Source organism: Mesoplodon bidens, assembly GCF_964165515.1.
Source record: "Mesoplodon bidens genome assembly, chromosome: 15".
Taxonomy (NCBI): domain Eukaryota; kingdom Metazoa; phylum Chordata; class Mammalia; order Artiodactyla; family Ziphiidae; genus Mesoplodon; species Mesoplodon bidens.
Window position 1 is genome coordinate 18,092,044 of NC_138171.1, and position 14,178 is coordinate 18,106,221.

The window sequence follows — 14,178 nt, forward strand, 5'->3', positions numbered from 1 at the left end:
CTGGAATGTTCAGCTGGTTCCACAACCTCCTAGGATATGGTCCCAATAACGCAGGCTAAAATGATTCTCTTGCTAAGCACACTCTTCTGTATCTCAACTGCATGCCCAGCAACATCATAAATGTATGGATCCTGTTCACTTGGGGAGCAGCCAACAGCAACAAGATAGCTCACCACACAAAGATTCTATTGCCACGCAAACACACCCACACAACATTATCTATGAAAACTGTAAGGTGTCTACCAGAGATCTCTGGGCCAAAGTAACTTTTTGAGCATGAATTTTGCTGTTTGTTTCTTATACATTCATATTGACTGGGCTATTCCTAAGTGTCTGTTTCAGTGTATGCATATAGGTGCATTATATACTTTTAACTGAGCTTCTCAAGGATGCCCTTGATACCACCTACTAACCCATGCAACTGAGTGAAGCACACACGTGCCACAGTGTACCCACTTAGTGTTATGGTTAAAGTTGTTCTGTGCTGGGCAGTATTTATGCATTGGTTCTGTCTGGGGAAGAAGCTTATAAGGTGATGGGAGCCAGGAAGTGAACGTAACGAAGTATGTACCTAGCATGAAAAGAAATGACATAGAATTAAAAGGTGATTCCAATGGTGGAGAAAATGGAAGGGACAAATTTTAAATTATAATTAAAAATACCTATGCATGCCTATATAGGCAACTACGTATATGTATATTGTATATGTATTAAAAAACCAAACCCACGACCAATTAACTGAAGTCTCACTTTTGTTGTTCACAGGAGACCAAAATCAACTGTGTTCGTCTGGCTACGAAAGGTATGTTGGCATGCCCTGTCTGTCTTCAGCCATTTAAGTACTTCTCCCTCTAGCCACACAGGGAAATTTTAGGCAACAGTGGCTAAAAATAACAAGAAAGAATTGTTATTTTCTTTGGAGTCACTTGCATCTAGGTATTAATATATACTTACGGTATATATTAATAACACAGTGCCTAAAGCATAGGAAGAGCTCAGAACATACTTGTTTAGTCAATGGATGGCTAGATGGATGGACGAACTGGTACATTAATCAGTGGAGTGGTAAATATAAATGTACTCAAATAGTCTTCTGCTATAGATTTTCATTGTATTCGGGTCTGTGTTTGGGTATTTATTTTGCACGTCAATTAGACCTATCTTCTGGTTTTGCACTTTATTCAACTGGCGCGTGGCTTTCAAAAATGAGGTGATTAGTGTTAGTGCCTTCGGTAATGAGAAAACCAACACTGCATCGTTATGTAGTTGGCATTTTCAACACTAATCCCCAAAACTAAGGCAGCATTGTTCAGGCTCATCACTTTTTGTTTCCCTAATTATAATTGAATTGCCTGGCTCTTTCCATTGGTACATGTTTCTGTTTATTATTCTTTAAAAGCAAAATCAATGAAGGGTTTGTTATCATTTAACCTATTACAAGGTTGAATGGTTAGAAATCAGGTTTATCTTTTTGTTATAGAATTGATACTTTAAACAGCTATCCCCCCTGTATAAACACACCAAAATTAGGCAGTTGCATTCTGTTCGCTGCATTTATTGACAGCATGTATAGTTTCATAGATTGCTTCCACAGCGATGATAAGTGTAAATATAAGTAAACATATAGTCATAGATATAAACTATAGACAAAGACAATGACTCAAGTATGTATACACATATGTGAGGATATACACACAGGCACACACATCCAGAGGAAATGCACACATGTCAGGGAGGGGAAGAGACAAGGGACGGGGCGGCGGGGAGAGAGAAGAATATTTTATGGTTATTTGCAAAATATGCAGCGCGACCTATCACACATCACTTTTATAACTTTGAAGAAAATCACAAGAATTTGTAGTCAGAAAAGGGAAGATGCAGGAGGAAGGAGACAGGAGCACTAAGGGCTCCACTGTGATAAGAACTCACTCTGGCTTCACCTACGTCATGAGAGGTCGACAGGTCCCTAACGTGTTCTCTCTCGAGAACCCAGGCTACCAGACAGAAAGAGATAAAGTGAGGCAAGGAGAATTGATGGCCTGCAGACAAAAGTGACACAAATTATGGGCCTTGGCAGACTTCTCCACTGAAGAAAACAGATAATCTAGAAAGAAGAACCTCGTCAGTTGGCTAGCACTAAAGCTCTGGTCTCAAGCTGAACAGCTGGGTGTCTGCAGCATCCCCCAGGAGGGGGCAGGAAACACACAGAGAAACCTTCCCCGTGACGGTGCTCCATGGCTCCCACTAGCTTTTTTTTTTTTTTTTTTTTTTTTACAACTTTATTGGAGTATAATTGCTTCACAATGGTGTATTAGTTTCTGCTTTATAACAAAGTGAATCAGTTATACATATACATCTGTTCCCATATTCCTTCCCTCTTGCGTCTCCCTCCCTCCCACCCTCCCTATCCCACCCCTCCAGTCGGTCACAAAGCACCACGCTGATCTCCCTGTGCTATGCGGCTGCTTCCCACTAGCTATCTACCTTACGTTTGGTAGTGTATATATGTCCATGCCTCTCTTTCGCTTTGTCACAGCTTACCCTTCCCCCTCCCCATATCCACAAGTCCATTCTCAAGTAGGTCTGTGTCTTTATTCCTGTTTTACCCCTAGGTTCTTCATGACATTTTTTTTCTTAAATTCCATATATATGTGTTAGCATTTGTCTTTCTCTTTCTGACTTACTTCACTCTGTATGACAGACTCTAGGTCTATCCACCTCATTACAAATAGCTCAATTTCATTTCTTTTTATGGCTGAGTAATATTCCATTGTATATATGTGCCACATCTTCTTTATCCATTCATCGGATGATGGACACTTAGGTTGCTTCCATGACCTGGCTATTGTAAATAGTGCTTCAATGAACAGTGGGGTGCATGTGTCCTTTTGAATTATGGATTTCTCAGGGTATATGCCCAGCAGTGGGATTGCTGGGTCATATGGTAGTTCTATTTGTAGTTTTTTAAGGAACCTCCATACTGTTCTCCATAGTGGCTGTACCAATTCACGTTCCCACGAGCAGTGCAAGAGGGTTCCCTTTTCACCACACCCTCTCCAGCATTTATTGTTTCTAGATTTTTTGATGATGGCCATTCTGACTGGTGTGAGATGATACCTCATTGTAGTTTTGATTTGCATTTCTCTAATGATTAATGATGTTGAGCATCCTTTCATGTGTTTGTTGGCAATCTGTATACCTTCTTTGGAGAAATGTCTATTTAGGTCTTCTGCCCATTTTTGGATTGGGTTGCTTGTTTTTTTGCTATTGAGCTGCATGAGCTGCTTATAAATTTTGGAGATTAATCCTTTTTCAGTTGCTTCATTTGCAAATATTTTCTCCCATTCTGAGGGTTGTCTTTTGGTCTTGTTTATGGTTTCCTTTGCTGTGCAAAAGCTTTTAAGTTTCATTAGGTCCCATTTGTTTATTTTTGTTTTTATTTCCATTTCTCTAGGAGGTGAGTCCAAAAGGATCTTGCTGTGATTTATGTCCTAGAGTGTTCTGCCTATGTTTTCCTCTAAGAGTTTGATAGTTTCTGGCCTTACATTTAGGTCTTTAATCCATTTTGAGCTTATTTTTGTGTAGGGATTGATGCCTTTGCTCTCCCCTGCAGGATGTGTGGGATTCTAAGGACACCCTCTGGGACATAAGCCCTCCTAAAGGGGAGTGTGTTGGATCGTATTTTCTGAACTGGGAATTAGGAACATGTGATCGGACAGGCAAAGGTATACATGGGGACTTCGAAAGAGAATATTTAAAAGTATATGTTGCTGGCAGTGTCGGGACCTACTGTCCTGATAGATATAGAGCCCACCATGCCACACTTCTCCAAAGTTGCATTGCTGATCTGCAGAATTACAGTGGCCTTTAAAGAACTGGAACAGAAGAACTCTACCTCTTCTTAGTGTAAGGATTTCTCTTCTTGTCTGATGTTTAGGTTACAATCTTCCTTTAGTGGAGTGTGTTGTGTACACACGTGAGGTGTGGCGTGGGAAAGGATAGGAATGCATTAATGAGTATGAATGCCCAGCTGGCCATGCCCAGGCAGGGCTCAGAGGAGTCGGGAGTAAGTGGTGGATTCCAAGCTTCCACACCCTTGTTTTCCAGTGAGGGCCGTCACTCCAGCCAGGAGAAGCAGGCTCTAGCAGCACTTGGCAGGGGCAGAGGGCTGGATAGTGCAGAATGCCCGTCAGCCACAGGTCAGGGAAAGCTGTGTTTGGCTATGTCTACTCTGTACCCTTGGAGCAACCAGGGTCAACTAAAGGAGAACCCTGTCTGAATTCACGCACTGCCCATGAGGACTTGGTATCAAGGATCTAAGTCAGCATTTGACCCATCCCTTTCCTGATGGTGTGAATCAAATTTCCCTTTTTATGGGTTCGCTGAAAATACTGTTTTTTTTAATTGAGAAAATACGATGGTGGGAATCCTGCAGGCAGTGGGGGTATGTGAAGTCCCAGTGGCAAATTCCATGGGCCATCTGTCTCCCTCCAGACTCCTCCACCTCTCTGTCATCGTGGCACCTTCTGCACGGGTCTGCCAGTGGCCAGCCAGCCTCTGGAGTATGGTCACACGGGCAGGCTTGAGGCCAGAGCTGTGACAATGAAGCAACTTGCTGATGTCCTGTCCCTGACCCTGGTGACTCCAGACAGCATCTGTGGTCAGCTGTGTGGGTCCCGGGGAACTGGAGGGCTGCCCCTCAGAATGGAACAGCCTGGAGCTGTTCAGGATCATTCTGATCTGACCAGATGCCCAGGGCATCTTCTATTAAATACAGTCCTTGGCTCTAGCATGCAGCTCTAACCCTTGTCTGTCTGTAAGGTCGCTGTTAGTCACCCAAGCTCTAATTAAGTGCTGCCCACTTTTGAGGTTTGCAAAGCAAGGGACCTGGGTTAGTTTTCGGCGACTGCAGAGTCCCACAGACTAAGTGGCTTAAACAACAAAATGTATTGTCTTACATTTCTGGAGGCTAGAAGTCCAAGGTCAAGATGTCAGCAGGGTTGGCTCCTTTGAGGGCTGTGAGGGAGAGTCTGTTACACTCCTTTCCTCCAGCTTCTGGTGGTTTTCTGGCCATCGTTGGCATTCCCTGGCTTGTAGAACTATCACCCCGACCTCTGCCTTCTTCACATCTTCCTCTGTGTGTATCTGTCCAAATTCTCCCTTTTCTTTTTATAAATTTATTTATTTATTTTTGGCTGTGTTGGGTCTTCGTTTCTGTGCGCGAGCTTTCTCTAGTTGTGGCGAGCCGGGGCCACTCCTCATCGCGGTGTGCGGGTCTCTCACTGTCGCGGCCTCTCTTGTTGCGGAGCACAGGCTCCAGACGCACAGGCTCAGTAGTTGTGGCTCATGGGCTTAGTTGCTCCGCGGCATGTGGGATCTTCCCAGACCAGGGTTCGAACCTGTGTCCCCTGCACTTGCAGGCAGATTCTCAACCACTGCACCACCAGGGAAGCCCCAAATTCTCCCTTTTTATAAGGATACTGATCGTATTGGATTGGGGGCCCACCTTACTCCAGTATGACCTCATCCTAACTTAACTAATTACCTCTACAAGGACCCTGTTACCAAATAAGGTCGCAGTCTAAGGTTAGGACATTAACATAAGAACTTGGGGGAACACAGTTCAATCCATAACCGGGGCAGTGTCCAGTGGTTCCCATTGAAACCTCTGACTCTTTACCATTCACAGCGTGATCCCAATAGCTTTTAGGGATGTGCAAGGAGCCAGAATGGGCCCTGCCAGAGGGGGCCCCGGAGGTGGGCTGATGTCCAGATGTGGCTCCTGTTCCTTTCGAAAGCTGAGCTAGGCTGCCTCATGCAGAGGAGCTGCGTGTTCTGTGGAAGGAGCCCAGGGCAGGGGGTACACACAGTGGGCCACCCATACACACCAGATGCTGGGTCCGTGGCAGCAGGACCCTTCCCAGACCCCACATGATGGTGGAGCATCAGGTGCTGGGCAGGGCCAGGCCTCCTGGGACAGGCGCCAGCACTGCTGTTTCAGAGGAGTTCTGATGAGGAACTGCTCGGGCCTAACCACTAATTTCCCAGTCACACTGTGCCCTGGCAGGAAGTTCCTGGCACATATTTGACCCTCGAAAAACGCCTGCTGAAGTAGGAAATGCATGTGGAGTCAGCATTTCACTGCAGCAAGGCTCAGAGACTCTGGGGGTCTCACTCCATCTTCTCAAACCTCAGCAGCACCGTATTTAAAGTGATCCCCATCTATCTACCCATTCACACAACAATTTTTGAACGTACCTACTGCCAGTGGTTTGCTGATAAACCTGCTCTTTGTAAAAGAAAAGCCCTTATTTGTAGTCTTTGTCCATTTCCAGGGTGTAAATATACCCACAAATCCAATATCAAGTTACCAATAGTTTAACAACTGGCTTACAAGAAAGTCCTGAACGTTTAGCAGCATTTCTTCTGTAGCGCGCAGATGCAAGCCAGCTCCAGCACACTGAGACCTCGACCCACTAGTTTGTTATGAGGATCAAATGATATCATAAACATAAACGTGGTTTTATTTACTGCAAATTGTTTTGGAAATTTTAAAAAATCATGATCGATGACCATTATTTCTCTCATGTGGTCAGCTCACTCACTGAGCACCTGTGAGCCAGGTACCTTGTAAGGAACTAGGGATTTTGTGATGAACCAGCAGGCGTGCTTCTGGTCCTCAGGAAGCTCACCGTCTAGGGCAGAAACAGACAGTAAGTGAAGGATTGTAACAGACAGTGCTGGAGTTATGATTGTGATCAGTGCCTCTAAAGAGAAGTGAGAGGTACTGAGCGAGGTCTGATGGCAGCAGAGCTAAAGCCCTAGGCACTAATGAGTGTGTGTTCCTGGGACACCCCCGGGGCTCCCTCCCCTGGGATGGGTGCAGCGTGAGAGACTTTGTGCCCCCTCGTCCCATCACCACCCCTTCTCAGCTAACACTGGGAATTGAGTGTGGCATTTGAGAAGCCAGCGGACTCAGGACCTCACTCTGTGAGAGGAGCCACACCCTTGGCCCAGACTCCGGAAGAGCCAAGTTCCCTGTGTTTGGAGAGCATCTGGCCGGTGGATTCACACACCACCAGGGGGCAGTATTTATTTATAGAGCCGGGGCAGAACCTCCTGCTGAAGGCGCTGCTAAGGGACTGTGGGGTGGAGGTTTGGTATTAGCTAGTGGAGGGGTTAGTTCTGGGATTAGGACAGGCTCCTCTCAGAATGCTGGAAGGCAGCCTTTTTCATTGATATGGAGGGGCGGGGGCATGGTGCACCATCCCAGATTCACATCTTCTGTACCTTGTTCCTCAGCCAGGGGTTGGCTGTTAACGCTGACTGGAGATTCAGAGGAATCAGAACATGAGTTCAGATGTAGTGGGGAAGAGAAATTTGTCAGTGAGCAGATAAAGAAGAATGGTAGCATTTTAAGACAGATTCCCGGGAAGCAGAGCCCGAGGCAGGGATTTGGGTGCATGGGATGTACTGAGGGAGAGCTCGTGGAAGAAATCTGTAAGGTCAAGAGGGAAAAGGCTGAGTAAGAATCTCTTCTCAGATAAAGTTAAGTCTAGGCTAGATCCCGGGGTAGAGTGTAAAGTTCTCCAAAGTTGTTCGGCTTTGAGGCAGGAAACCAGGACTCCTCCCCCGTACCAATCAGCCCTTGGCATTTTCCCTTCCCTTCCCCTTCTCCTTCCCCTCAGGAGATCTCTCAGGTAGCTCCAGAGGAAGTGGCACCTCTGAGCCTTGCACAAGTCTCTGGAGAGAGTCACAGGGGTGAGTCCTTAGCCCCCCACACACGCAGGAGCTGGAGGATGTCACACCAATCTGTAAAGGGGATCTGGGTGTGGCACCAACAGCGTGGACCACAGGGCTCTTATTATATGGAGGATGTTACATCTTCAGGTTGAGGATAGCAAGAAGCTAATGGAATTGCCTCAAGTTCAAGACCTAAAAGAACATTTCAGAAGCCCTTTGCTTGGCAGACTCTAGCTCCGGGAGTCTGCTCAGAGCTATATAGAGAAAACTACAGCCAATGGGTAAATAGACATTAAGTTTTGGTTTGGAAACAGAGAACTCTGATTCAGACTTTGAAGGGAGGGTAGTCATGGAGAAAAAAAGATCCATTTAAAAGTTAGGTTCTGTTCTTGTAGTTAAAACAGCAACTGTGAGAAAGGGCAAGTGAGAGGGAGGTGGACTTAGACCCATTCAATACTGTTCACTCTCTATTTGGAAGATGGGGGACGGGCTCCTTGTAGGAACCAGGTTGAAGAGATGAGCAGAACATGCCGGGGAAAACGGAGCTTGTGAAAACCTGGGGTGGGAGACCTAAACTTCCAAGGTGCTGAAATTTAAGTGAGAGACAACTCTTCCCAGGCAAGCTGATCATCCTGTCTGTGGAGGATGCCCAGGGTTGCAGTGGTTGAAAGAGGTACCCAGTATCTCAATTCATGCCCTTCTGGCTGGGTCAGAGCAGGCCATGGGGGAAATGGAACTGAACACAGAGGCTCAGTTCCAGAACCAGATGGGTCCGTACCCCTTCCAGAAGCCGTGTGCAGTTCCATCCAAGCCCTCCTGCCTACACGTTCTCTTACCTAATTCTTCCCGCCTCCTTCCATGCACTCGTTCACTTTGCTACTTTCTCCTGCCCACAGGCCCTGCCTCCACCAGACTTGGCTGCATGATCTGGCCCCTTCCTACCCTCCAGCTTCATCCAGGCTTCTATCCTCTTATTCACTGCCCTCCAGCACACTGCTCTTTCAGGCTCCTTCCAGCCTCAGGACTGTTGCCGAAATATCGGCTTCCCTGTGCACTGATGCCAAACAGAAATACGGAGACAGAGATTTTGGAGGAAGAGGGAGATGGCTTTATTGTTCTGCCAGGCAGGAGGGAAGACACAGCAGGCTAGCGCCTCAAGAACTGTGTGTGTCCCCGCACCCCCAAACGGAGAAGACTTTATATGTGGGACTGGCAGTCCAGGGTATATGATAAGGATCAAAGTAGTGAAGGTCTTGCATTCTTCTTCCTGCATTATTTCAAAACAGTCACAGCTGGCATCAGGCAGCCAGGTAATTGAGTCCGTTTGTCTCTGGGTTATCGGCCTGCAAACTTTTTTCTGAAATGCAAATGCCACAAGGGGTGATTTGCTACAAGGGAGTGCAGGATGTAATTCACATAGTGTTAAAGAGTAATAGGTTAGCTTTGTGAAGCACAAATCTAGTTACAGACACTGCAGATTAGTAACAGTTAAAAACTAGGAGTGATGAACTCTTTCAGGCCATGTTATGTTTCTTCTCTAGCCTGTTCACTGTTCCCTTTACTTTCCTTGTTCTCAGGAGAGGGAAAACTTTATTTCTATTTTTGCTGCAGTAAGACCTTTCCTCATCCTGCCCCCTTTGCCTGAAATTATCTGGCTTAACAGATGTACATCTTTCAGATTGCAGCTTCAATCCCGCCTCCTCAAAAAGACCATCCTGACCTCGAGTTTCATGTATCCCCAACGTTTTCCACTCTCATTATACCCTGTACTTTTTTTCATAGCATTCACCATGACTTATAAATATATATATTTTTGTTGGCTTACATGTTGAATGTCTGTCTCCCAGCTAGATTCTAAGTGAAGTAAGTGAAAGGATTGTGCCTATTTTGAGCCATGTTGTGTCCCCAGATCCTAGCAAACATTAGTGCTCAATAATATATTTTGAATGAACAAATAGATAAATGAATGGACTGATCACTCAATTAATCAATCAATTAATGTATGGATCAATGGCTAGATGGCTGGCTGGCTGGATGGATGGATGAGGTCTTCCATGACCTCATTTTTTCAAATACAAGCTACTTGCCAAAATGTTCTCTTGGGAACTTCCCTGGTGGTGCAGTGGTTAAGAATCCACCTGCCAATGCAGGGGACACGGGTTCGAGCCCTGGTCCGGGAAGATCCCACATGCTGCAGAGCAGCTAAGCCCGTGCGCCACAACTACTGAAGCCTGCGCGCTCTAGGGCCCACGTGTGGCAACTACTGAGCCCACGTGTTGCAACTACTGAAGCCCATGCGCCTGTGCTCCTCAACAAGAGAAGCCACTGCAGTGAGAAGCCCGCACACCGCAACAAAGACCCAACGCGGCCAAAAAAAATAAATAAAATTAAAAATAATTTTTTTAATGTCCTCTTGGAAGGTAGGAATAAAAGTGGTAGAGGCAGGGATTAGCTACATGATCTACACTCCCCACTAACAAAAAGACCAGCCAGGCTCCGCTTGATTGCCTTTTGTGACAGGGACCTCACTACTCCCCCAGGGAGGTCGTCCCACCATTGGACACTTCAGTTGAAGGAAACCTCAACATCAGGGGTCCAAATTGGCTCCCTATTATTTCTGCCATTCAGTCTTTGGGGCCACATGAACCTGCCTTTTCTCCTTCCAGAAAATAAAATTTGCCTCCTCGGCCTTGTTCCCCCCACCCCAGTTGGGGTCCATCAGGGCCTTGCTTGTCCACTGTCTTCCCATTGGAACCTCTCTGGCCGCCTGCAGGCAGCCTCACTCCCATCTTTGGTGCCAGCCGGCAAGGGAACACAGCTGGCTCTGCAGACTCCCGCTGGGTGTGCCCAAGTGGCGGTTGGAAAAATCAGCTTTGATTTGATTTGCAAACTGAGCCCAGTCATTGTGACAAAATAAATCCGGAAACCCATAAAGCCATTTGCAGAGTTGCTTTGCAGAAGTAAGTCACAGTTTTAATCCAATAAACACTCTCTAAGGATCCCATTAAAACAACCCCCTCAGAGTAGGTGCTGAAAGCTGCACTCCAGAATAATGAAGCATGAGATGAGATAAGGGGCCAGTGTCACCCATAGTCCCGTGCTGCCTGGTGGTACTGATGGACTAAATCTGCTGTCTCGGGTGACACGAGGGTGGGTAATAGTCTGTTGTAAATGTGGCTTCTTTCTATAATGGCTAAGCCTGAGGTAGATTTCATCCAGCAGTTTCTCTCCTCTCTTCCTAATGGATTCTGACCCCTGCAGGGACAATAAATAGCCATTCTCCAGTGAGATGCCCTCATTTCACAGATGCTAAGACTGGGGCCCAGAAGGGGAGTGATGAGTCTGTATGTGTCCCTGGCTTTTTTAGTTACAAGAATAACCTGCCGCAGGTTATGTGAGAAGCCAAGCAAGATGTAGGAATTGTCTGCTATCAGATAGGAAATGCCCGCTGCCTGCCCTCTCTGCTTCCGCTGATCCACTTCTGTATGGAAGGTTCTGTCTTGTATAAAGCTTCCTCGAGAGATTACCTGGAATAATGGGAAATCAGAGACACCTGGTTTCAAATCCCACATCCAAAATTTCGCTGTTTAACCTTGAACAAGTCACAACCTCTAGGCGTCCATCCCATCCCTTTTAGGCCTAAGATCATTAGTTCTTTCCCCCGTTAATTTGGGATAATGCACATAAAAGGTCAAGAACATCATAGATCATACAGCTTGCACGTCCTTTCTTCCTTCTTCTGGGTCTTGTCTTATATGAGACCTGGAGACCCAGGTCTACTAAACACACGTCCTCTCTCTGCTCTTCCCCAAGGAAGAAAGCCAAAGCCTGGACCGTAGTCGCTTCTCATACAGTTGTACAAACCAGCCATTTATCAGATGGACTCAGGCTAGATTCAAAGTGCAGAAACTGAGAGGGGACAGGAATGACGCTGGCCTTGGCTCTTAGCATTTATCCTCTTCATCTACAGGCCACTGTGTTTAGATGAGCTCCTACACAGCAATAATATATTCGCATTGACTGAGTATAAGATTTTGCTCATGCACTTGCTAACCTTTGACTATGGCACTTTTCCCCGTCTCATCATCTGCCCAGCAATTTCAGGAGGGATCCAGAATCACAGGGTGCTCAAATCTAGCTATGGCAGCTGGAAGTAGGGGCTATAATGAAGGATCACTTGTGAGAGGCTAGGCTATAGTGAGCAAGTCTGTTGGAAAACTCTTGGTTATGGTTCGGTCCTTAGAAGTCCTACCAGACTTTCAGAGGAGAAAGCCCGGGTGTGTGTTTTGGGGTTAGGGCAGGGGAGTGCTATACTCCTCTCTAGCCAAGCCCCATGAGATGAATTTTCCATGCTTGGGGTTCTCAGAATTGCTTGAGTGTAACAAGGTCTCTTTGTCCCTTGGGCCTCTTTGCTCTCACCCAGCGTCTTCTAGACCCTAAAGTGCCAATGGAATAATGTGGATTTCCTTGAAGGTTATGTGACAAGATGGAATAAGAGGATTATATCATGAGTATACTGTAAAAGAGCCTAAAGAAGACCTTTAAATATCCCAACCCTTTAACATTTTTCTTGCTGCAACAGCTGGAACATCTCTCTAGTCTTCTCTGTCCTCGCCCTACTCCCTACTCTCTAGATTTGCTCCGGCCACCACCCCATAACACACACACGTGCACACCTTCTCCACACCCCACTCAGGAAGACAAAGCTGGTACAACAGAGTCCAGAAAACAAAAGCCAAGACCAATACTTGTCCTTCAAGCATATCCCTGGGGAGTCCTATTTCATCCCTCTAAACTAGAAATGAGAATTATCTACTTAAGACCTGAGACACCCAAGTTGACTTTAGCTCAGATCTGATATCCCAAAGTCGTTGCATCTTATGAAGGGAATAGTAGGCCTTTTAAAATCAGGGGTCAAGGAAAGGGAGAAAATGTGGGTAGGCTGGAGCCAAGGGATAGAAATAAAAAGCATAAAGCTCCATTGGAGCTTTCTCTGATGGGATTTCAATGTAGTGTTGGGAGTGTTAGCAAAAATTAACCACCTATTGTGTGCAAGTCATAGGGCTGTGTGTTCACATGAGTCTACAATGCAATGATAGCAGTAAAGCCTGGCATTTATTATGCACTAAATAGATAGTGGTCATCATTATTACCCTTACTTAAGAAATGAAGCAGTGTAAGCTCAGATGGGTTAAATAAAGAGCTTAAGGTCCCTCAGAACTGTCACTCAGATCTAACTCCAAAGCTCATGGCATTTCCATGGCACCGTTTTGAATCTTGTCAGTACCACAGACTGGGTGAGATTCTATGAGCCACCGTCAGGGTCCTCTGTCTGCTATTTGTTAACCGCTTCCCACCCCTCTTTTCCAGTAACAGCTGATAATAGAACCTTTAGGGTGTGATGATGGGTCTTTGGCCTGTCTTCAGCAGTATTCAAGCTAAGTCCTGGGATTGGGAGCATAAGGTGAGGTACCTCAAGGAGCCCTCAGCTTTACTTCCACAATGTATTGAAGCTAATAAATCAAGAAATTAATTTGTCTTCAAGGTTATCTGATCCAGGGCCATCTTTAGCCTCTCAGCATCTCTTTGCATTCAACCTTCATTGCTTTGGAAGGGAAAAAAAAAACAGAAAGCAAGTCTGAGGCGCTCAGTATTCAGACCTCCTTCTTCTTCGCATGGTCCCAATGTTTTTGTTAATGGCTGTCATATATACATATGAACAAGCTCTGGAAGCTGTGAAGAGAGAAGGATCATGAATCCTCCAGTAAAAAAAGCCACATTGTAGGCAGACCAGATGACAGAGGAGAAAGCAAGGGACTTCATCTTTTGTTCTGCTGGATTAGTCAGGATAAGCTAGGCTTTGCTGCAACAACAAATTAATACCTAAATCACAGTAGTTCAATGCCACAAAGGTTTCTTTGTTGTTATGCCATCTAGAATATAAGTGGCCTCAAAGGACCCCATAGCAGGGGAGAAAGAAGTATGGAAGTAGTAACCTGGATCTTAAATACTTCACTTGGAAATAACTCATGTGACTTCCACTTACATGACCTTGATGAGACTAGACTTCCTCCATATGCCTTAAGGAGAGATGGGCCAGGCACCAGTAAACACCAGTTATCTCTAGCACTAAATATATGAGTCCTTTTCCTATTTCTATTTCCTTTGTGTCCTGCTGAGACCCATGATCCATCACTTAACTTCTGCTACTCCACCCACTGGGAAGACTTCTCCCCATCCCAGCACCTGTCCAGATACACCTCTGTTCCTACCCCTCATAGCTGAGCATTCCTGCTAAACAGTTGTAGCCATAAATTGTAGGGTTGGGAGGCTCCTCTGGGCCTCCCAACCAAACTAAGGCTTTAACTCTTTTTCATTTAATCCTCGAAAGAACTTCATGAGATACTTAACTGTTATCCCCATTTTATAAGTAGA

General features: G+C 45.7%; 1 protein-coding gene across 1 annotated transcript in view; it reads left to right on the forward strand.

Moving 5' to 3' along the window:
* The window catches only part of PTPRT (protein tyrosine phosphatase receptor type T), a gene marked incomplete at both ends in the record, with an annotated part of 1,089,241 nt that overhangs the window by 870,251 nt on the left and 204,812 nt on the right, over positions 1–14,178 (forward strand). The window contains 1 exon segment of the mRNA XM_081255209.1: positions 766–802. Coding sequence (XP_081111335.1) covers positions 766–802 — 37 coding nt within the window.